At 38.1% G+C, this 20,583-nt stretch overlaps 2 protein-coding genes across 2 annotated transcripts; both read right to left on the bottom strand.

The window, feature by feature from the left end:
- Nucleotides 1-2,605: 2,605 nt before the first annotated feature.
- rplp1 (ribosomal protein, large, P1) lies at nt 2,606-6,144 on the bottom strand. Its single transcript, XM_041808119.1, has 4 exons — nt 5,925-6,144; nt 4,241-4,315; nt 3,420-3,534; nt 2,606-2,733 (listed from the first exon to the last, which is right to left on the bottom strand). Exons 1-4 carry the CDS (start codon nt 5,994-5,996, stop codon nt 2,651-2,653), a joined length of 345 nt encoding a protein of 114 aa, XP_041664053.1. The 5' UTR covers nt 5,997-6,144; the 3' UTR covers nt 2,606-2,650.
- Nucleotides 6,145-8,974: 2,830 nt separating this feature from the next.
- Nucleotides 8,975-18,601, bottom strand: LOC121523341 (cleft lip and palate transmembrane protein 1-like protein). Its single transcript, XM_041808188.1, has 18 exons — nt 18,453-18,601; nt 17,172-17,368; nt 16,972-17,066; nt 16,682-16,862; nt 15,104-15,216; nt 14,926-15,004; nt 14,604-14,721; nt 14,427-14,521; nt 13,929-14,013; nt 13,415-13,518; nt 13,053-13,118; nt 12,593-12,643; nt 10,577-10,656; nt 10,100-10,134; nt 9,881-9,936; nt 9,554-9,598; nt 9,285-9,412; nt 8,975-9,197 (listed from the first exon to the last, which is right to left on the bottom strand). The coding sequence occupies exons 2-18, from the start codon at nt 17,337-17,339 to the stop codon at nt 9,164-9,166; spliced, it is 1,533 nt and encodes a 510-aa protein (XP_041664122.1). The 5' UTR covers nt 17,340-17,368; nt 18,453-18,601; the 3' UTR covers nt 8,975-9,163.
- Nucleotides 18,602-20,583: the final 1,982 nt, after the last annotated feature.

Below are 20,583 nucleotides of genomic sequence, written 5' to 3' on the forward strand. Positions count from 1 at the left end.
ATAAAAGCACAAATTTAAAAAAAATGTTTAAAAAATTTAAAAAGAAAAACAACTACCTAACATATAAGGCACAGAGACCATAATCAGCAAACTCAAAATGCTAAGTCATGCTGCTAGCTTACAGCTCCACTAGCTAACCGCCTCGCTAACTACAAATTTCAGATAAAAATGTTAAGCACAAACTCAACTGTTACTTTCTGTGTCTTTCTCTACCTTCAAACATAAAAACACAATACTCACAGACAAATAGGGTCCAAGGCAACTTTTAAAAAAGATAATCCTGGCCTGGAGGTGAAACACCTGCCATCTGCACTCCAAAGACTTCTGATGGTAAGTAGCTCTCACCTAGTCAAAAACCTTTTTTCAACCAGGAGGGGGCAATGTAAAAACAAAACTTAACTCAAACTACATAAAAAGACTTAAAAGACATAACCCTGTTTAAACATTCAACAAATACAACGTAAGATAAGCTTTACTCTCTACTGTTCCTCATACAATAGAGCAGTAGTTTCCAAACTTTTTTTGCCAGGCCCCCCTCTCGTAGATAAAAATATTTTCGGGCCTCCCCTTACCCCTCACCATACATATCATTATCAACATGCAAAAACATGCAAATGTACAGCAAACACACTGGCATTCACAACTTTTGCACACAAATTCCTTTAAACTAGAATTTACCACAACATGAAACTTCTCAAATATTTTGAGTTTTATCATCTGGACTCTCCAAAGATGAACAGTTCGCTGAAGATACAAACTTGAACATTTTTAAGATTTATAAGTCCTGCAATGATTTCAATGACAGATCTCTTGAGTCTTGGTTACAGCTGTGAGAATGGCCATCTCAGGCCATTTTCAATGTCCAGCTTTGAATTTTTGTTGTCTTAATTGCAGCAAAAGCAGAAATAAAACTATCTCAACTATCTCAGGTAGGATGCTGCAAAAGGAAAGAGTTTGGCCAAGGCTTTCTGGGACGTTGTTAAATTTGTGGTGATATCAATGGACTGCTTCTATTCTTCTAGCCTTACCACACCCCCCTATCATGACCTTGCACCCCCCTAGGGGGGCCCAGGGCCCACTTTGGGAACCACTGCAATAGCATATCCATTTCAGAGACAGGTCTTAGAAACACTGTCTCAGTCCCAGTATATTATATAAAACAGCCTTCATCCACTGAGAAAACAGGTCTATAGGTGAGGCACACTTTTTTTTTTAATCTTTCTTTAAAGCTCTGCAAAATGCAGACTGTCAACAAAAACAAAAGGCTGTCCCATTCCTGTTTTTATCACTTCAAGCTCTTGCTGGCTCACTCACCCAATCACTTTCCAGGTGCAGTCAGTTAAGTCAATGAGGGCTTCAGGGTTTAGGGAGGAGATTGAGATTCAGCCTTTGTGTCTTACCCTCCTTGTGCCGGACAGCTGTCAGGTCAGCGGTCGTCCCCATGATTGTGTAGGCTACCCATCCAGACTGAGAGACCATTTAAAGGCTCAGGAAACTTTTATAGGGGTTTTGAGTTAATTAGCTGATTAGAATGTGACACCATGAGGCTTCATTATTGAACTTTTTCACAATATTTAAATTTTATGTCATACTGGATTTTAGGTTCTCGTTATCCGCAAGCCATAATCATCAAAATGAAAAGAAATGAACACTTGAGATATATCAGTCAGTGTGTAATGAATCAATATGAGTTTCGCTATTTAAATTGATTCAATGAAATAAAACTTTTTGATATTCTAATTTGAGATATTTTAGCCCAGTTTGTGCTGGAAGTACCTCTAGGCCACCTTCAGTTTTAGAGTAACTCTGAGATGAATAAAGATCTGAGACTCTTGGTCTGAAGCAGACCCAATACCTCTACTTTTATGCAGACACTTTTCATGGACTGCACTTAACATAGAAGTAACCATTCAAGAAACCATGATTTGTGCACACCGCGTCAATTTATTCTCAGTCATAGGTCATGTAAATAAAGTACTCACTACCTCTAGAGAATATTTCCCTATTTGCACTAGCCAGGAAGCACAAGGTCACTGAAGCCTCCAATACCTACCAATGGAATCAAACATGGGGGCAGCCTAAATGGGTGTACATTAAACTAAAAAAAACTCCCTATATATCTGCATTTGGAGTTAATTTGAGCTTATACAATCACCAGGGGGCCCCCATGTTTTGGGCCACGTTGGTAGTGTGACGTTTTTTTCTGCTTGCGGCTGTTGCTGCTCTAACAGCTTTCATACCAGACACAAGTTTGCTACATGTTGGCTTTGTCTCCCTGTTGTCTAAGCTCTGTCATTCATCCTAGGTTTTACCTCAATATAACTCCCTACAAGTCACTGGATTCAGTGTATTTCACTCTGTGTAATGAGTCTATATAAGGGTTTCACTTTCTGAAATGAGTGACAATATTTTACTTTCTCATGATATTCTAATTTTTTGAGCTGTGCCTGTACACAAAGCTTTAATTACATAAACTTTAAAAATATGTTTTTAACGGTACCATTTATGGTGTGGATGCTGATGAGGTGTGTCTCCAAAATTACAGGTTACAGTAGCTGCTTGTACTGCAGACTGTTCATGAGAGAAAAAAAGTCTGACAAGGTTATCAGTCTTTTTGTGGTTTTAATGTGTTTTTACAAAAACATCTGTTTTAATCGAAGAGACCGAAGCCCATGTCATCATCAGACTCCTCAGACTCTTCCTTCTTCTCCTCTTTCTTCTCCTCCTCCTTGGCTGTAGGGATGACAACACGAAGTATGGTTAACATCAAAAGTCACAGGGTGCACAAATTAACTCTTGCAGTTCCCGATCATTTTAACACAAGGCCACGAGTGTTTTGAGGTTAAATAAGATGTTAAGAAGTTTGGCTGAGGTTCTTTTAGGTGAGGATTTTAAAAAGTACTGCATTTAACAGTCTTAAGAGTCAGAAGTGCAGATTAACATTTACAGATTATCTTCTAGTTCTGATGGACACTAATCACAGAAGCATCTGAAGCACATCTACAATGAGCCTTTCTAAACCCGGTTAGATTGAATATTAACTCTAGATGCTAATAAATTAACATTAGTGTCTTCTATATGTATGGCACTCCACATGAAGGGTAATTATGTCATGTGGCTGAATTGTTCTTCCTTCGGAGTTTCATCCTATGACCCTTTCCAACGTTTAAATCAATGGCTGTTTCAGTGAAGATGAAAACGAATAAGAAATGACTGTACTGTAGATTTAGATGAGAACCATCTAAAAGATGCAAAAAGAACAAAGCAGCCAGAATAACCTGCAAAAATTGAAGTATACTCAGAAATGTAGAAACGTAGTGCATTTCTTTGTGCAACGTTCGATTAGAAGACACTTTTATTTTATCAAAATCAACATGGCTTATCATGGGCTCTCTTTAAACCACAGTTTGTGCATTTACCTGGGGCGTCACCACCAGCAGCAGCCGCTCCTCCAGCAGCAGGAGCACCAGCTGGAGCTCCACCTCCGGCTCCAACGTTGCAGATCAGGCTGCCGATGTCGACGCTGGTGAGGGCCTGCAAATGAAAAATAAAACATGTCAGCGTCACTTTATGAAAATGTTGAAGGCTTGTTCTTATGAGTCATGCATGGACTCTAGAGAAAACTTTTTACACAAGTAGAACTACTGCATTTTGTGTTCATATCACCCAGTACAAACTATAAATCTCTACATCCCACTGCACTACGGTCAAATTTTCTGCATAGGCCTGCTGCAAACATTTCATTCAGTAAAGTAGTACTTGACGCATTTTCAGTATTATGGTAATGAATTATCAACAGCAATTCTTATTACCACTTCACAATGTTTCCATAAATTCACATACTATTGAATGGGTTGAAAGTAACAGTACAAAGCTCTTCATAGGAGCAATAGAAATTTATATTACTGGCCCATCACATTAGTGCTAGAAGTAAGTAGATGTGAAAACAAATCTTGCAGACAAAATCCCATACACAACATTTTTCACATGAAAAAGTAGGTGCTGGCTGTCTTTGCCCACAGCCCTGTAGTGTTTTTGTTCTTGACAAGTAAGCCACAGAAACACAACCTGGCTATTTCTCAATGTACCTATTTTGGATACCAAAACGGCCAATGAGATTTGAGGGCATCACTTAAGTTTCAGGGCTCTTACGTTTGCTCATATCCCACCTAAGCAACCTTTCAGATGTTATTAACAAGGAACTCGTCACTTCAGCAGTACATGCATATGTATCACTCACCTTGGCGAAAAGACTTGGCCAGAAGGGCTCCACGGTGACTCCAGCAGCCTTGATCAGAGCATTCAGCTTGTCCTCCTACAAACAAGCAGATATTGTTACAATTCAAGTCACAAGCTTAAATTATCTAGTTCCTAACATTGTAAAGACAGTTTTTCCAAAATAAAACATTTTAGCTGGCAGCTCTGAGTGTCAGTGTCTATGTCACTCTAATGTTTTCATTAGGGATGGGAACAATTAATTGACAATAGCTTAATTGGTCGTTAAGAATTTGGTCGATCACGGGGAATTTAGTCGATTTGATGTTGGCATTTAATAGAGACTAAACACGTCTTACTCTGCACAACAATATCTACCGTCTTGACATTATGAGTGGGTTTTGTTTGTTGTTTTTTTTATGAGGCCCGCTCTCTGTTATATGATGGGCTATTAACTTTGGATTCCTTCTAACTTTATTTTGTGAAAAAAAGGCAGCCAACTGAGGCTATTGTTTGTTGTGGTTGTGTTGGGGTTTGAATAGTTTTTTGAGATGCTTGTATATTTTTTTGTGCGAATCCCCGCCATAGGTAATACAACAGACCATGCCTTCTTTATGTTTAGGAGCCTTGGGCCTTCAAGGGTGAAAATAAATAAATCATTGAGAATCACACTCATTAGTTACCTGTTTTTGTTATATAGGAAAATGTTACATAAATATGCCCATGTATGTATGTTTTTATACATACGTAACGATTAATCAATTAATTGTTAACATTATAGATGCTCGAGTTGGCAGGTTTCTTCCAAAGACCCATCCCCAGTTTTCATTAGCACTTCTGATTTGCCATTTTAACCTGGTTCTGTTTTAACAGTATATCATGACAATATGCAGTTTGTTTATGTGTGTTATAAGTTCCTTCTTTAAAGCACTACAAATAAAATGTATAGTGCTCCAGCCACTTTAATAGCGAAATGCATGATCTTCTCCCTTAACTATTTAATGACTGACTAAATCAAAGAACCTTCACAGTGGACATGAAAAGATAAGTATGTCTAATAAAACCATGTCAGTGATTAACAGTTTATTGCTAAAGGCAAGATCTGACCCCTTACCTCATTGAGACAGGACCTAATTAAGCAGAGCAGCATCATGTTAATGCTGTGTTGCATTCACGTGTACCAAATCAGACCACCTGGCATTAAAGGCAGCTTCAGTTTGGTAAAGTAACCCAGGCAGACATGAAAAGTAACAATGTAACGACCATTAAACTCTCTAGGATAACTGAATGCAAGTCAAAGCATGGTAGCCTGGTGTTGATTCGGTAGCTTAGCATTAGCTAGCACCTGTCAGTGAGGTATGGAGTTTACATCAACATTTAAAGAGGTTTTGAACACAGAAAACAACAGCTGTGGTGTTCACGTGGTTTTCATTCGATCTGGTTTTGAAAAAATGAGCATAAACATAAGCTGGTGACGGGAACGTGGCCTAACGCTGTAAAAGGCATGCCGCCATTTTTGCCGGTAGCCGGGACAGCTAGCAGGTTTGAACCCAAAACTCAAATTTTAGAAAACTTATCACTACTCAATGTTGTCAGTGGAGTCAGTAACATGCCAACTAATTTAACTGGTGTTTTTGCTGAGCGCACACTTCACAGGACTCCAGTTAAGAGGGTTGTGTGAGCTGTCAGGGATCAACCGGGACACTTACTGTGACGGTGACTTCATCGTCGTGGAGGATCAGAGCAGAGTAAATGCAGGCAAGCTCGGACACAGAGGCCATTGTAGATTTCGGATTTTAACTTTGTCGCGTTGGATGCCTAAATTTGACGGTGCTAGTCGCCGGATTGCGAGCCTTAGCTTCGAGTGAAGAACCGAGCACCTTAGGCACGTTTACGTCGCAAAGCGGAAAGGGAAGGAGAAGGGCGGGAGCTTGGAATATGTACTCTGCGTCAGGGTTGCGTGCCTCATACGTAAGTACGCACGTGAAGTGATGTCAGACGTAGTCCTTGTTCTCCTGAGACCACACGAGCTTTCATTTGCCGTCTATTTTGGATATCGCCTGCTTATATGGGATTAGTAGGACCTGATGCCCTCATATGAGTGACTGTATAACACAGTAAAGACACTAATGTGTAACACCATGTGGGCAACTCTTCCAAATTGGTACAAAAACTGAGCTGGAAATATCCTGAAGAAAAAAAGCACCAATTCCATAACTGATAAAGACCCAAACTACACATTTCTACTTCAATCTTGCTTTGTATTTTTGCAGTTTCCTGATATTTTTCATCTTCCAAATTTTTCATTATTTAAACAAAATGTTCTTTGAGAAAATAAAAATGATCTTAGAAATATTTTTTGATTTTGTTTGACTCTACATATAGTTAATGCTATATTTTCATTAAACAATGTATTATTGTTTTTGTGTTCTCCATTTGTAATCTTATTCTCTGTTAAAATGCATAAATCAAACTTTCAAAGTTGTGGATTCATTAGTTTTAATTCACATTTTACTTAAAATGTCTACACACCACAAGTAATGGTTCAATATTTAGTTTTTTAAAATCCGAAATAATACAATGTTACGGTAGTGAGAGCACTGTTTTGGTGGCAACAGCAATGTTACAGTTTTAAAAGAAATCTGTAAAGTGTTTTCTCTTACTTCTTTTTTAAATAAACCAAAAGGTGTTTCTGAACAATGCAACATGAAATTAGCAAAAATTGTGACAATATTATTCTTCTGAAATAAAAAATAGAGGTTTAGGTTCAAAACCCCAGCCTTAAATAAAAGTATTCTATTATTCTGCATTATTACGAGTGCCCATTTTTTTCTGCAGGAACATATTTTTAAAATAGATTTGAAAAATAAAATGTCAACCCAACATGAAGTATCAGCTGAATAGGATACCTCAGAGTTTTCTTATTCTCTCCTATTCATTCATCTTTCCGCTCTTAGTAAAGAAATATGCTCTGGAAATGTATCACATACTAATAAAAACCTAGTAGACTAATTTGTACCACATAGAATAGCCTAAGTATTTACACTCACCTTTACTTGTAAACTGTTGGTTTCTGTCCAAAATCTGACAAAGCTAAAGTTCCATATTTACACCACTGAAAAGTCCCAATGTCCTCATATGAGTACTTCCTGTTTAGCAGTGTTAATTTTGACAGCTATTTTAAATTTAAGTCTCAGTCTTAGTCTTTTAATCACGTCTTTTAGTTTTAGTCACATTTTAGTCATAGTCTAGTTTTTGTCATGAAAAAAAAGGTAGTCAACAAACACTTTTTTTTTTTCACACTATAGGTTTAGTCGATTAAATTAACACTGGTGTTTAGCAGCGCTGTAGCTTGTTACTGTTGATAAAACTTGTCAAATTTGCATGCCATATAAAACTTCAAATGTTACTAAGCACAAGTAAACAAGTTTCAACTATACATTTGAAAAAGGTTTTGCACCTTGAACAGTTTTGGGTCAGGAGTGGCCATTGAGGATACAGGTTAAAATGGTGGCCATCTTGAACAGACACTGACAATTGTAGTGTACTTTTGTGAACACATAATGGCAGATAAAGTGTCCACGAATGAGGTAACAGCTCTAAGTTCAGCAAAATTAAGAGTAAGGATGCAGGGAACCAAAGATGTAATGTCCTCATATGAAGATGCTGGGACGTACAGTAGGAGGTACACTTTTGAAATGTTTTCATAATGAAGTTCTATTTTGTTTCTTTAAAATCACATGGACTAGAGGATTTCTTAAACTATTTATCTTAAAATAATGAAGTGATTTTTTAAAATACATTTTTTTCATTTAGACACATTTTTTCATCTTTGATCCTTATTATTTTATTTAATATGACCAGGGTATATTTTAAAATGAAAACACGCGATAGTTAGGGATATGCTTGTATGTATTAAGAACATACACAGAAGAACAATTTAATTCACATATTATTACATCATTTCACTTCAAATCACTGCAATATTCCCAAATCACTCACCCCTAAATGCAAGACATACACTTTATTGCCAAAAGTATTCACTCACCCATCCAAATAATTGAAATCAAGTGTTCCAATCACTTCCATGGCCACAGGTGTATAAAATTAAGCACCTGGGCATGCAGACTGTTTCTACAAACATTTGTGGAAGAAGGGGTCACTCTCAGGAGCTCAGTGAATTCTAGCGTGGTACTGTGATAGGATGCCACCTGTGCAACAAGTCCCGTCATGAAATTTCTTTGCTCCTAAATATTCCAGTCAACTGTCAGTGGTATTATAACAAAGTGGAAGCGATTTGGAACGACAGCAACTCAGCCACCAAGTGGTAGTGGTCGCCAACTTTCTGCAGAGTCAATCACTACAGACCTCCAAACTTCATGTGGCCTTCAGATTAGCTCAAGAACAGTGCGTAGAGAGCTTCGTGGAATGGGTTTCCATGGCCGAGCAGCTGCATCCAAGCCATACATCACCAAGTGCAAGCAAAGCGTCAGATGCAGTGGTGTAAAGCACGCTGCCACTGGACTCCAGAGCAGTAGAGACGCATTCTCTGGAGTGATGAATCGCACTTCTCCATCTGGCAATCTGATGGACAAGTCTGGGTTTGGCAGTTGCAAGGAGAACGGTACTTGTCTGACTGCATTGTGCCAAGTGTAAAGTTTGGTGGAGGGGGGATTATGGTGTGGGGTTGTTTTTCAGGAGCTGGGCTTGGACCCTTAGTTCCAGTGAAAGGATCTCTGAATGCTTCAGCATACCAAGAGATTTTGGACAATTCCATGCTCCCAACTTTGTGGGAACAGTTTGGAGATGGCCCCTTCCTGTTCCAACATGACTGTGCACCAGTGTACAAAGCAAGGTCCATAAAGTCATGGATGAGAGAGTTTAATAAATAAGATGATAACAGTCTGTCTCTCCTCACTGGTCTATCTTCATCATAAGAAACTCCATATTAGTTTACTCTTGTTCTGTCCACTGGGTAGAGCCTGGGCAACAGGAGAGAGAGAGAGGGTTAAGGATACAGAGCTGTAGATTTGTTTCTGGCATAATTTGATCTGTGTGCATGTGTTTACCATCTTTGACAGAGATACATGAGAAACAACACTTCATCTCTGAAAAAGGCCAGTCTGTGGGTTGGATTGTGAGATGCTGGCATGGTGATGTTGAAAGCCATCACAGTGTCAATGAAGGCATTAAATGCCTGGGAAGAAAGAATTCATTTTAATAAATATTAATTAATTCTTGAAGAAAAAAACAAATAGATAAAAATGGTTAGAATCATTGACAGAAACTTCAAATTGGTTTATATTTCACATCTGAGCATTTGAAAGTGTGTTCTGACCTGATACATTAAGACTTTCCCCGAGAGATGAGCCACAGATTTTAGCTGTTGAAAAGAAGAAAAACAAGCTTTAAGTGCTGGTGACCCAAAAAGAGTAGGCTAAACCAATTTAAGAGACGAACTTCCAAATAGTCCCTGTTATAATGATTTTAATTTAATGACATTTATCCTCAAAATCTTGACAAGTCAAAATGAAGTTTTCAACCTCTTCAAACTTCACAACTAAATTTTGACTAATTCTTTATGGTATTTAATTCATTACCACATTAAAAAAATGTAATGAAACTAAAACCAAACCCTCATAAACTTTAATAAGGATAAACTGACCTTATAATTGACAAACAGCTGAGGAAGCATGAAGAGGAAGCCAAAGCCGTGAACACCTGGAATGATCAAAAACATACTGAAAAGCCTTTTCCTTTTATTCAACTGATAGAAATGGAAAACTCAAGGACAAACTGCAGTCTCAACCATGCCATTAATGCAGTCATATAGTTATGTAGTAGTGACATTTACCAAAGTATTCATATTAACAGAATCACTTACCTTTAGCCAAATGTTCAATCATCCATGAGTCCCAACTACAACAGACAGTCATATGTTATCGGCTTTTCATCTACAGTCATGGACAAAAGTATTGGGACTCCTGGAATTTTTCCAGAAAATAGACCATTTCACCCAGAAATTGTTGCAACGACAAATTTTTTTGGTATACACGTGTTTATTTCCTTTGTGTGCATAGGGACAACACAAAAAAAGAAGGAAAAAGCCAAAATTGACATAATTTTACACAAAACTCAAAAAATCCTTTTTTGTGTTGTTCCAATGCACATGAAGGATATAAACATGTGTATACAAAAAACATTTATAATGGCAACAATTTCTGGGAGAAATGGTGTGTTTTCTGGAGAGATTCCAGGGGTGCCAGTACTTTCGTCCATGACTGTATCTCACAAGATATGTTTCATTTTTAGTCTTTTTAAAATACATATAGAAAAGTTCTGTCCACATGCAGACACCTACCTCTTGAATAGTATTGGTTGCGCATAAAGAAGCGCACCAATGTACAGTGGGTACTGGAGGTATATGAAATACTTCATGGCCTACACAAGAAAAGAAAATGTCAGAAAACAATTAATGATGCTAACATGTATTATTATGTCTACTAGGGATGCACCAAAAATTCGGCCACTGAAAATGGCCCAAAAGTGTATTTTCGGTTTTTGGCCGAAAGACTTTTATCACTGAAACAACAAGGCCGAAACACGATGTTGTGATGACGCAAGCAAAAACCGCGGCCAGTACACACTTGGATCAGTGGTTCTCAAATAGGGGTACGCGTACGTGAAGGCACTCCAGGGGTTACGAGAGATTTTAGAATATATGCTGGCTATTTAAGAAAAATAGCGCCTTTTTTTGCACGTCAGGAGTGACATGATTTTGCGAGTATATTACATTCTAAAATCACATTCGTGCTGCGAACGTCTGCGGTGTGTTTTCTCTGTCCTCTGATAAACTGTGATATTTATTGGAGCGGAAGATAAAAGGATGTTTCTTCCTCTCTATCCTTCACTCCATGTGTAATGTGGCACTTTTACGCACAGCCAGGAGGTCAGTGCCGTTTTGTTTCACTATTTTATTCACTGTGCCAGCCAAGTTTGTAAGAGGAGGGACTGACTTTTCATTCATTTTATGTCAAATATGATCAATAATAGTAATAAGGGCGCAGCTGAGGCTCGCGGTGAGAGGAGTTAACTCCCCTACAGTGCACAGATTGGCTCACCTGTTTGTGTTCCAGACTGGTCAGAGGAGTCATTTCAGTGAGCTGGTTGATCCGGAGCATTTATAAGTGGTATGTCTGAGGTCAGAGGAGACTGTGTTGGTAAATATTTCACTAAAGTCCCGTTAGTTTAGAAACAGCTCCAGCTGTGCGAGTAGCGCATTTACGTTCACATAGACATGTCGGGCTGCCTGCTGCCTGTCTCCCTCTCTACCAGACTACATGAGGCAAAATCACAAGCACTGACTAAAGACATATGAGGAGAGGAAAAACATCAGGTGGTGTTAGAGAGGAGGACGTTTTTGTTCTTCTGTCAAGCTTAAAAATCGGCACCACCACCATGTGCACTCCTCGGAGCAAACTTTGAAAAGCAATGTCGCACTCCATAAAAAGGTTCATGATTTATTTTTTGTGAAGAAATGCTGATCTATAACTAAGTTCATAATTTCAGTTTGAGAAGAGATCTTTATTATGATCCCAAAAAGGGGCACTAAGCTGTCGATTTTATAATTAGTTAATTATTTACAGGTTTTTAGTTCTTTCTTGCTCTATGTTTTTAATTTCCAAACTGTTCCAGAGAGACCACTGCAGCTGAGCAGTGTTTTGCACACCTCTGGGTTTAAATGGTTTTATGCCTTTCCACTCACAGTTTTCACTACATTAATTTAAATTCCCACATTTAGTAATGAGAAGATTTGCCATGAATTTAGTCATGCATTTTTAGCATTTAAAATGTTTGAAAAAAAAAATCAAATTTTTTGTTAAATTTGAAAGTGTTTATCAAAGTTTGATAAATCAGACAGCTGTCACAGCACTCTTTAATATCTTTCTTTTTGGCCAAAAACTTTTGCGCTGTTTAGGGGATACTTGGCTGAAAAAATACCATACAGGGGGTACATGACTAAAATCCACTGATTTAATGTATACATGAGTGAGGTCAAGTTAAACATTTTACTTTGTATTTTATTTTATTTTATATTGTGCATTGTTGGAATGTCAGTGCTTCATAAATATTTATTCTTTGGAGCGTTAATATTAACCCATGCGATTGCAATTGATTTTAGTGAGGTTAGTACACAGTCATAGCCATAAATGCAAAGGTACTAATAATTGGCATAATAATTTCAGTGTTTCGGTTTTCAGCCTCGGTTTCCTCATTTTCGGTTTTCAGTTTCGGCCAAGAATTTTCATTTCGGTGCATCCCTAATGTCTACTTCATTCTCTAACGTGTGTGGATAGATAAATCTATTAAGTCTTACCAGAGTGTCGTACTTATTTGTTCTCTTCTCTGAATTGTCCAGTGTTTCATACTGAAAAAGAAACAAAAACACATTCAAATCCAACCCTCTCCACAAATACATCTCAGGACTGCTGCACATCTCTCAAAATCATGGCGTTTATGGACCCAAAGAAAATACTTCAGTTGTTTTGCACTGTGTAGAATCTTTGCTTGTCATATTTGAAGTAGGACTCTGCAGCTTTGATTCCCATGTTTGAAAGTTTTATATACGGTATGTTTCACGCTGCTCCCAGCATTCATTCATACGACCAGTTTCAGCCTTTTTTAATCAAGAAAAAACAAAGACAGTCATGGGGTCTATTACATGTGTCTTATCTTACCTACTGTACTACATCCATTTTCCTTGATTATTCATTTTTCTTGGTGGTAAATTGTGGATGAAGGTAATTAACTGGCACCCCACTCCCTCATAAACCTACCACGAATGTTGGGTTGGCTTCATTCCAGATAAGCTGAATCTTAAAGACTTTCTTTACTTTCCATATCTGAAACAAAATCAGTTAAGATACAAATATGAACAAGAATCTGCCACTTTCCTATTCAAATAAAATCTACCTGATGTTAAATAATGAAAATGGAAGATGAAAAAAAGAATAACAAAGAGGCTATGAAGAGAAGAATTATTTCAAGTCATGTATTGTCTTGTTCCCCAGAATGGTGATTTTAAAGCCATCTTACCTTTAGAAAATTTCACCCAATAACATTGATTCCATACTAAACAAATGCTCCTTTTAAAGGTATTACATATTCATGAGTGTGACCATAATTTCTGTGAACTTACCTCAGTGGCACAGCCAATGCCAGCAGGTATGAGGACAAACGAGCTAGCATGCTTATCAGACAAATAGTAGAATATCACAATGTTGCTGAAACATCTCCAGAGCACTGGAAGAAGAAAAAAAGAATGTGAAAATGTCATGGCGATGTCTTTGCCCAAACATCTGCTTAAAAAATCTCCTGTTCCCAATTTAACATCTAGCTTTATAGATGATATATCTTCCTATTTTTTTTTAGGATTTTGCAGGGCAATACTCCAACATACTCCGACCACTTAGATGTTCTTGAAAGGTTTTGTTACAGCATTGTAAAAGTTAACTGTCTCATATTCATAGACCTGTGAATTTAGATCATTAATGTGCAGGAAAAATGAGCGGTTAAGTGACTCACAGCATGTGAATCATGGGAAGCTGCATTGCCGGTATTTCAAACTTTGTTACTGCGTTGTCATTTTAATCATTGGCATTTTGTTTTTTTTCTACATTTATTGGCAGGACTGTAAAAACAACAAAACTTACCAGCTTTCCTGGACATTCCCACCATGCTTTTCTTCTGTCTCCAGAAGCTGACATCATTCTTGAAAGCCAGAAAGTCAAAGATGATCTGACAAAGAAACAGACAGGATAAACTACTGAAATCTACATTTTCTTTTCTTTTTAATTTCATTTTGAATCACACATTATCAACATTGCTGAATGACTGGTAAAATAACTTCCAGCATGATACTGAGGTTTAACACTTTATTACATGTATTAGGTGTATTTTTATACACTTACTTGTCATGAAATTGTGTTTCTTTTGTGGAGGAGAAGAAATAATAGGCTTATTCCATTTAAATACCTAAATGTGTTTTTCTACCCCTTCCCATGTGTGTCCCACTAGTTCCATTATTTACAGTCATGTTAACCATAAATCTATTTTGGCCCTGTAATAATGAAAAAAAAATACATATTTGGGCTGCATTCTGCTCGCCTGTTTCAGCGTGATGGGCTATATTGCTCTGAGTTTACACTTACATGAAAAGCAGCGACTAAGAGGAACAGAGCTACAAAGTACAGGCTTGTATCCACAAAGAATCCTTTAAACTCATCAACAGTCTTTGCTGTGAAATCTGCAACACAGTGAGACAGTTATACATGTGTTTAGAGCACAAGGCTTTGGGATATCATGTGTAGAGATAGAGTTCAGCATACTTGACTGCTGCATATGGTGAGCGAAGACTTGCAAAATATTCCAGAATCGCATCTTCCCCAGAGAAATTGAGTCATAAGAGATGGTCAGAGGAAGCTCCATGGAGATGCTGCTGATCTCCTAAAAATGCACACATTTACTCATGTACATAATAATATTCATTAGTTTACATGTTCTTTTATGATACTCTCTGAAAGTTTATGTTTAAAATCAAAACTACCATTATCCATAGTGTTTATAATTTTCTTTCATTCAGTTCAATAAAATGTGTCTGCCCAACAACCACTGACAATGTGTAATTTTTATTTCAAAGTAAAAGCTTACCACAAGGTCCTTGATCCGGTTCCTGAGCTCATCAACAAACAGCAGAGGTAGATACACCATCTTATCATTAATTCTGAATCTGAAAAACAGATCACAAAAACAATCTGAGGCCTCTGGACTGGGTTCAATGTCAGCAACAATTTCCAAACTTTGTTGTGTTCAGGTGTATGTATCCTACATTTTGAGGTATTTACGGACATCCCTTGGTACATGATTTTGGTCAAACAGGAAGTGGTCCTGGACAATGTTGACGGTCAGACGAGAGTGCCAGTGGCAAATCGGCTGATCTGACTTAAAAGTAGAACAGTTCCATGTTACCATCATGCTGGATTTTACAGCTTAAAGTTAGATTATGCATGATAATACAGAGAAACATTTTCTGTGGCTTAAAATCTCATAAGTCAATTTCTTATTTTACAGTCTGATGCAATAGTTGTTTGAATTCATTTTTTCTCTCATTAATCTATACTCAGTATTTTAGATTTTTTTGCATATTTATTAAAAAGAAAAAGCCTGAAATATCACACTGACACATGTATTTAGACCCTTTCCTCAGCACTTAGTGGAAGCACCATGGGCAGCAGTTACAGCTTTGAGTCTTTTTGTATGTGACATCGAGCATTGCACACTGGATCAAGGGATTTTCTGCCATTCTTTTTTTTTGCATATCCCCTCAAGCTCAGTCAGGTTGGATTGGAACCATCATTGGGCAGCCATTTTCTTCTAAGATGCATGCTAGGGTTCAAGTCAGCGCTCTGGCTAGGCCACTCTAGGGCATTCCCAGAGCTGTCCCTAAGCCACTCCTGTGTTGTTTTGGATGTGTGCTTAGGGTCATTGTCATGTTGGAGGGTGAACTTTGGGCCCAATATGAGTCCTAAGTGCTGTAGAACAGGTTTTCAGTGAGGATATCTCTGTACTTGGCTTCATTCAGCTTTCCTCAACCCTGACCCTGACCAGTATCCCAATCCCTGCAGCTGAAAAACACTCCCACGGCATGATGCTGCACCACCACGCTTTACTACTGGGATGGTACTGGACAGGTGCTGAGCAGTGCCTGGTTTCATCAAGATATAACATTTAGAATTGAGATCAAACAGTTCAATCTTGGTTTCATCAGACCAGAGAATCTTGTTTCTCACAGTCTGAGAGTCTTTCAGGTGTTTTTTAAAATTTTTTAGCAAACTCCAAGCCAGCTTTCATGCGTTTGCATTGTGGAGAAGCTTCCATTGAGACACTGCCATTAAGCCCATATTGGTGGAGGGCTACACTGATGGTTGTCCTTCTGGAGTTTTGACCGATTTCCACACAGGATCTCTGGAGCTCAGTCACAGTAACCATGAGGTTCTTGGTTACCCCTATTACTAAGGCCTTTATCCCTTAATAGTTCAGTTTGCCTAGAGAACTAGCTCTAGTAAGAGTCCTGGTAAATTTCAAGTGTTGTATTAACAGTCTGAATACTTATGTCAATATGATATATATATATATTTTTTTTAAATACATTTGGAAACATTTCTAAAATGTACTTTGTCATTATGGGGTATTGAGTATAGATTATTTAGAGAAAAAGTGAATGTAAACGATTGTTGCATCAGACTGCACTATAAGAGACCACATTTGTAAGAGTTTATTTTTCAAAACAGTAATTTCAGATACAGGAGCATGACTGTGTTAAGCTTCTCCCTATGTCCTTGCGGTCTTTAGTCTGAAATCATACTACCCTTTTAATTCATATTAAAACTCTGTTATGGCTCAGTACCTTTGTTTGATCCTTCCCAGATCTCACAGAGATTTCAGGGACCATGTATGTTGTGAGCTGAGCCACCCTGTGGACCTGAAGTAAATCCTGCCACGGAGTGAGGCCAGCTTGATGGACAAATATTAGCGCATATAATGTTCCATTGTTTCGTGTTGTCTCAGGCAAGGACACATTTACTATCCTGAGGAAATTTAAAAAGAGATCAAATGTACCGCTTTGTCCAAATCAACACAAAAAAATTATATCTCACATTAAATTTAAAAATCTCCAGATAACAGCGGTCTACCAACCTCTCAAATTTGCTGTTGACATCAAAATTATCCTCTTTGTGGATCAGTGTAAGTCCTCCCTCTGCATTTGGCTGCAGTGCAGTGTAGATACTCAACTAGACACACAGAGACATACAGTATTATTACAATCAGTCAGTGTAACACATGCCTCATTCCAACGCTGATGAGCATGAATCTATAATATGTCTGCATTCACTGACCTGTAGTTTCGGGTTCTGTGCCAGGAACGGTGTGATACAGCTTTCAACTTCAGTGCTGTTGCAGGGTTTGATTTGCATTAGTTTGACTATCACAGAGCAAATTATGTGGAGCACATACATCACAAACAACCCCTTGATGAGGATGGTGAAGAATTTTTTCAGCAACATGATGCTGGTGTGGTGTTGTTATGCTGTCACTGCAAAAGAGAAGCCAGAGATGGATTGTATGATAAAACAGTGGAAGGGGGACATGCTTACAGTGTTCATCAGGTTTCTGAGGCTTGTCACCTTTAATTAATATGGCCACTCAACCAACCTGTAATCAGCAGAGGCATTAAAAACAGCCCCCATATTTGACTTCTGGTGATCTCTTTCCAACAACAATGGGCATCTGTATTTTATTTTAAAAGCCTTTTCTAAGGCTCATTTTACATTTTATAACTGCATGTTGCTTTTTTAAACTAATGTTGACGCTTTAAAACTTGTTTGGAGACAGAGCAAAACTTTAACCTATGGAGCATCTCCTATGTATGGAAGCCCATTTCCACCACTTAAAAAAACAAGAAAAATGTGGAAGTTAGGCAATTAATTCTATTTTATTTGGCGGAAATGGGCTTCTATACCTATGTGAGGAACCATCAAAGGTGTTAAATCTGTCCAGTAAGACAGCATAGGGGCAGACTCTCCGATGGAGGTTACAAATGCGCACTTGTACTCAATGATCTTCCACGAGAGCCTGCAGAGAGGAGGTATGTATGTCGCCTATAGGGGAGGGCGGTCTTTGTCTTTGGTGAGAGAAAATGGCAGTGTAACCCTTCCTCTTCCTTCCTGTAAAATTCAAAGTAACTGTATTATGATTCTCCTTTAGTATCAATATATTGCTGCTTTTGTTTTCCCACTCACTGTCAGTTCCAACTACCTGCCTCCAAAGTTGTGATCCAAACACATTTAAAATACAATTCAGATTTACCAGTAAATGTGTCAACAACTGCTTTCTGTAAGGGTTGAATGGGTTTGTATGATTAACTACCTTACCTTTGGTTGTACATCCAGATATTTTTTACGTCTGTGCATGCGTAATAAAACTGAAATTAATACCAGTAGCCTTCCTCCGCTAAACAGAACTAACGTCAGAGCTAGCTAACGGTACACGCACAGTGTGGGGAAAGTTGCCGATCAAACCAGATTAGCATTAATTTAGAATAAGAGTTGCAACTCAGCTGGACCTTTACTCATCTGATAATTGACAATAATATAATCATAAATATTTAAACGCTATACCTTTTTACCTCGGTGTGGTTTGCCGTGCCGACTGCTCCCTCAGTGAGCACTTGTGATGGTTGTTCGTCACAGAGCTGGTTCAAAGATTCGGCTCTTTCATGGGTGGGTGACGTTCCAGCTTAAAGCTGAGGCCAGCACTTGTTGAGCCGACCTAAATGATCCGGATCACTAGAAAGGATCGAAGTTCCCTCTGGTGCAAATGAAAGCGAAAGTAACTTCTGTCCCAAGAGGTGGGGGGTGGGGGGCACTACAGAATGCATGGCAGCTTTGTGTTTAAACTGGAGTAGGCCTAAATTTGTCTCTAATGCTTTATGGATTAATGGTTGGATATTACCTCATAGATTTTTGTTAAATAACGAAATGAGAGAGATTTCCTTCAAACTACTGCACAAAACTTACCCCATAAAACAGTTCATGATGAAATGTGTAAGGACTGTGAACCACAACAGTAGGGTCACTTTTGCAAGGAACATCAAACACTCATTTTGGAGATGTCATCTCAGTATTTTTTAAACTGTAGTGATTGTATCACATTTAAAGCCTATGATAACTTTTATCTTTAATTTGTAAATGTATCTTTGGATTTACCATTGGCAAAATTAATGGCTAAGATAGACCAAGAAGTAACAGGGGCATGGGGGTGGGGGGTAAAGGGTACTGATTAGTACCCACAGTTTGCAGGGGCCCTGCAATGATAAGTGTATTTTTATCTATTTTTTTTTTTAGTAATTAGTGTCATTATTTAATCAAAAGCAACAAAATGAATCTGTCAACAAACTGAAATTTGTATCAAATACAGTAAAATAAATCCTGGGGGGCCTCTGCTCCTCCCTTACAGGGCACATATTATGCAAGATACACTTTTTGAAGCTTTTCTAGCAAAAATATGTGCCCCTGGCCTGTCCACATTTTAATTCAAGAAAAATCCATTCCCTCCCCCACTCCCTTTTTCCACTTTTCAGTATATGTGTGCTGAAACAAGACATTCTCAGATTTTCCCCTCATGATGTCCTGTAGGGAGTTAGCCCTACCCCCAGGATCAGTTGGCCCTCCCTGCTCTGAAGAAAGTTCTGCCCTTCTCTCCTGACCCTCCTCTCTGCCTCCAGCTGAGTGGAGAATCAGCGGAGCAACATCCATTAAGCCACATTCATTTCCTGAGAGGGGCGAGGTTAGGGGCGGAGTCAGACAGCACAGTAACATTTAAAGCTACAGACACAGAAACAGCTCGTTCTGAGCTGGGCTGGAACAGAGGGGTTTTTATACATTCAAAAATTCAGTTGGAGTGTTTTTCCAGCAACAAACTTCACAGGCATGTTTTGGGGACCTCTGGGAACAATATAAACTTGTCTTAAATATGTAAAATATGTCCCCTTTAAAAATATCCAAATGGTATAGTGCTGCGAAATAATGCAAGTAAATTCAGTTTACCATAGTAAAAATGTTGCTCATAAATGGGGGAATTATGCTTCAAAAATACATTAAAATATATATATATTTGTAAAAAATGATGCAACATTTGTTGCTTGACTAGCCATTTGGGGGGAGGGGGGTCTTTGCAATATTCCTTCTTGGTGATGCCCCTGCCTGCTGTTTTTTTTTTTTCAATTTGAAATTTGTTTTGCCAAAGAAAATAAGAACAGGATATTTAAGTTTTCTAATATTTAGCCCATCGTTAGATGATTGAAGTGTCATAAAACAGAACATACTGCAGGACATTGTTAAGAGAAATTAAGATGTGTGATGAGTGGGAGTGAACATGAAAATGCAAAGTATGACCAGGTATCAAAAATCTGATGCTGCATCTGTGATAGCGAAGAAAGCCGATTAGTGAATCCCTACTGATAAACCCTGCCTCTCTAAAATGCTCCTTTTTAACCCAGTCATGTTCCTGAACTGTTGCAAATTAACCACATTAGTTGAAAAATGCTACTGCAGCTGTTTTACATTAGAACAACTTACTTTTCCAGCTTTTGTTTGCATGATGTTTTCTTTTATGAGATTTGTTGCTGCCTGAAATTCAAAATGAGTTAATATTGAGCACAAAATTGTAAAATATCTGTTTCAACATCTAATATGTTGTTTGTTCTATTGGGAAAAATTATGACATTACCATATCATTGCATTCTGTTTT

This window comes from Cheilinus undulatus, linkage group 16, assembly GCF_018320785.1.
Source record: "Cheilinus undulatus linkage group 16, ASM1832078v1, whole genome shotgun sequence".
Taxonomy (NCBI): Eukaryota; Metazoa; Chordata; class Actinopteri; order Labriformes; family Labridae; genus Cheilinus; species Cheilinus undulatus.

Excerpts from the sequence above, each read along its gene's own strand:
- rplp1 (XM_041808119.1), bottom strand. The coding sequence starts at position 5,996 with ATGGCCTCTGTGTCCGAGCTTGCCTGCATTTACTCTGCTCTGATCCTC. Across the intron at positions 4,316-5,924 it reads ACGATGAAGTCACCGTCACA|GAGGACAAGCTGAATGCTCT; the intron begins GTAAGTGTCCCG and ends GCTTGTTTGTAG. Across the intron at positions 2,734-3,419 it reads TGCTGGTGGTGACGCCCCAG|CCAAGGAGGAGGAGAAGAAA; the intron begins GTAAATGCACAA and ends TCATCCCTACAG.
- LOC121523341 (XM_041808188.1), bottom strand. The coding sequence starts at position 17,339 with ATGTTGCTGAAAAAATTCTTCACCATCCTCATCAAGGGGTTGTTTGTG. Across the intron at positions 16,863-16,971 it reads GTCAACAGCAAATTTGAGAG|GATAGTAAATGTGTCCTTGC; the intron begins GTTGGTAGACCG and ends AAATTTCCTCAG. Across the intron at positions 13,519-13,928 it reads GGGAATGTCCAGGAAAGCTG|TGCTCTGGAGATGTTTCAGC; the intron begins GTAAGTTTTGTT and ends TTCTTCTTCCAG.